At 31.8% G+C, this 3449-nt stretch overlaps 1 protein-coding gene across 1 annotated transcript in view; it reads right to left on the reverse strand.

Moving 5' to 3' along the window:
* Positions 1–3449, reverse strand: part of LOC106464744 (nostrin-like) — a 52169-nt gene that overhangs the window by 46119 nt on the left and 2601 nt on the right. Inside the window, exon 2 of the mRNA XM_022392533.1 lies at positions 2055–2140. Coding sequence (XP_022248241.1) covers positions 2055–2140 — 86 coding nt within the window. The remainder of the gene's footprint in view (positions 1–2054; positions 2141–3449) is intronic.

A 3449-nucleotide genomic window follows, 5' to 3' on the forward strand; every position in this document is an offset into this window, starting at 1 on the left:
TCTACACAACACAGTACATTGTTTTGTTTCGATAGAACATTGGTCTGTCTTCTGGTATGGTCTACACAACACAGTACATTGTTTTGTTTCGATAGAACATTGGTCTGTCTTCTGGTATGGTCTACACAACACAGTACATTGTTTTGTTTCGATAGAACATTGGTCTCTCTTCTGGTATGGTCTACACAACACAGAACAATGTTCTGTCGAAACAAGTAGTATGCTTTCTCAAAAATAAATCACTTTACTATACCTATAAATCGTTGTTTGCCAATAAATTATTACTGTTCCTGTAATAATTCGTATGGCTTACAGATAAACTTCAGCCATAACTGATAGAAGAATTATCAGAAAAGCCATTTATGGTATTATTACTGATTGAGATAGACTGTAGATGAAACTCTCTTACTGTTTTATTCATGTATGTTATTGACACATTGTAATTGTGTCTATACCATAACTTTTTTGGGTTCTATGACATTCTACTGCCGTGACATTTTAATGCCGTAGTAAATGACTATTGTGTCTATACCATAACTTTTTTGGGTTCTATGACATTCTACTGCCGTGACATTTTAATGCCGTAGTAAATGACTACCGGTGCATTTTACTGCCGCAAACGAATGCAGCAATTAATTACTTGATTTTAAGGGTTTCTGCAAGGAATATAAATTATATTATCGGAATATTATAAAAGCAACCACTGTCATGTTAAAAACCTTGAACACGAAAGTTAAGTCATAAAATTTGTTCCCGTGTAACCATAAATAATAGTGTACATACTTGCTACACAGTGATAGCCTTTTTTTTCTCATAAAATCATTAAATTACTTTATTATTCAATTTTATTTTCAATCAAGTTTAGTTCGATAGTTTATTAGTTCATTGTAAAAGTCTAATATTTGAGAATAAAGTCGTTCACTGTGCTAGGAAATGTTTTGTTTGGAGAACAATTATTTGCTAGCAGTAAAATGCACTGGCAGTAAAATACCACATTTTTGTCAGTGTTACTGTGTGGTGTTTGCTTTCTACATACATGATTGATCAGATACATGAAACTCTAGGTAAAAGTAAACAGTCTATCATTCATTACTCACTCTTCCTTTTTCTGAATTAATATTTGCCACTTCTTCTACAATATTTTTTTTCGAATGTTTCTTTTCTTTATCGTCAAGACACAGAAATTCATTGGTCAAAACATATATTATTGGCTCAAATGCCTTCAATACCTCTTTCCATTTGCAATTTTCCCTCTTCTTTTGTTTCTGCAATAACTTCATAAGCATTAATGTCGCTTGCTATAACTATTAAATTTCTGATGAAATAAAATATTTGAATGATTTAATTATCCTTAAGATAATTCATATAGTAACTACACTACATAAATGGGGCAGACATTTCATTTGGTCTAACACAAAACAAAGTAATTTTTTAAAAATTGATAAAACAAGTTGAGAGCACATTTTAAATGCAAAACTGTTTCGGCGCATTCTGCACGTGGTACTTGCCTTTGAAAGAGAGATCCTGTGGGAGGTATAATCATTTCTAAGTATTTCTTAACTCTAGTCATTTTGGATATGTGGCTACCCGTGTTGCACGGGTTACAGTTGATGGTATATTATCATTATACTGATTCATTAAGTGTTTTCAATGAATAAAACGTACACCTAATTTATACTCTAATTTCAGCTCTTTTGTTCCCTTGGTTGATGAACAATTTACATACAAAATATTTGAACTAGCTTACTTCTGTTATACCAAGTTATAATGATTACGGCCAATCCTTGCATGTCATGATCAATCACCATAATCATACACTAGACTTATCCGTTTATCCTGGATTCTGTAACTTGGAAATATTTTATAATTTGGTCGATTTCAAAACAAATCATTATGTTACAGACTTCTGAAACTTTAAAAGTCAGGTTAATTACATCCACTGGGACAGAATAGTCAAATACGATACTATTATTTATTTTCGTGTGCAATTTAGTAGTAGGATTTATTAAAAAGGATTAGTACAAAAACCTGAAAAACAAAGTATGCGATCTTACCGTTCTTGTAAAATAGAAGTGATCTCTTTACAAAAGTCTCCACCCTGTTTTATAAACTTTCGTAAATCTTCAAACCCGTTTGGTCCCTATAAGTATAACCAAGAAAAGTAAGCCCAAGTTTCTTTAAAAAATACAGAATACTAAAACACGTAAGTAAATACTCTACTTAAACCTACGTTTAAACTATTTGTAAGGGAGGGTGTTCAATGAACGTTTTAGAAATTTCAGGTTGATAGTTATATAATTAGTGTAGTGTTTTTACTTTTATGACTCTTACATATTATCAGTTTGAAATACACTAGTTTCTCACTGTAATTAGTCAATTTGTAAAGAAAGAATTAGCATAGTAAAAACCTGTAATTGTTTAGTGCATAGGCAGTCATTAAATTTTTTGAACAATAAAAAATTCTCTGTTTTTAGTAGCTGAAGAATATCTTAGTATATACTCTATATCTGGTTTCATTCATACGGAATGACGCGATAGCCACGCATTTAACATAAACCATATTTGGAAATACCTTCACAGCTATATTTCAAACTTTGATTATGGAATGTATTTGATAATAATATTGTCAATAATAAAATATTAACATCTTTAGCAGTTACAATTGTATAACAAAAAAACTTCTTAGCCCTTATTAACAGCTCATGTATTTTAGAAACGATTATGAGTGGAATTATCGTGTTTTAAGAATTTATAAAACTGGGAAAAAATTAGTTTCTCAGGCTGAGCTTCTTTGCAAGCATAACAAAAAAAAAGACGTTTTTTTTTTTACGTTCACAGTCAGCCTTGTCTCCTGGTGGATCAGCGGTAAGTCTGCTGACTTACAACTCTAAAATCCGGGATTCGATTTCCCGAAGTAGACTCAGCAAATAGCCACTGTGACTTTGCCCTAAAACAAACAGTGAGCCCACAAAATTGGAACACAAAACAACTATAAATATCACTTATGACGTAAAACATAGGTTTTTATCTTTGTTACCGAGACTCCAAATTGTCTAACACACACACACTTATCTACTAGTTTACCAAGAAAGAACATCTGCGCCCCACTGCATACTAAATTGACTTTTTTTTAGTGCTGTGGTCACATTGTAATAGCATTAGTAAGTAGCAAGAGCACCTGCAACATGTTTGTTATTAAAGAAATGTTCGTTAATATTTCAAAACAAACAGAAACTGACATATTCTAGTGAGAATGAGATACAAATCACCTGTTCGTTCTCTTTCTTCCAAAATAACAGTAATTAGAAAGGTTTTTTATTTCTCGTATGTTACCAATAAAAGGAAGTGACAGTTACATCTGGTGTGTAATAATAAAAATATTTTGTTTGTTTGTTTCGGATTTCGCGCAAAGCTACACGAGGGCTATCTGCGCTAGCCGTCCCTAATTT

This window comes from Limulus polyphemus, unplaced genomic scaffold (genome assembly GCF_000517525.1).
Source record: "Limulus polyphemus unplaced genomic scaffold, Limulus_polyphemus-2.1.2 Scaffold1732, whole genome shotgun sequence".
In the NCBI taxonomy this organism is placed as follows: Eukaryota; Metazoa; Arthropoda; class Merostomata; order Xiphosura; family Limulidae; genus Limulus; species Limulus polyphemus.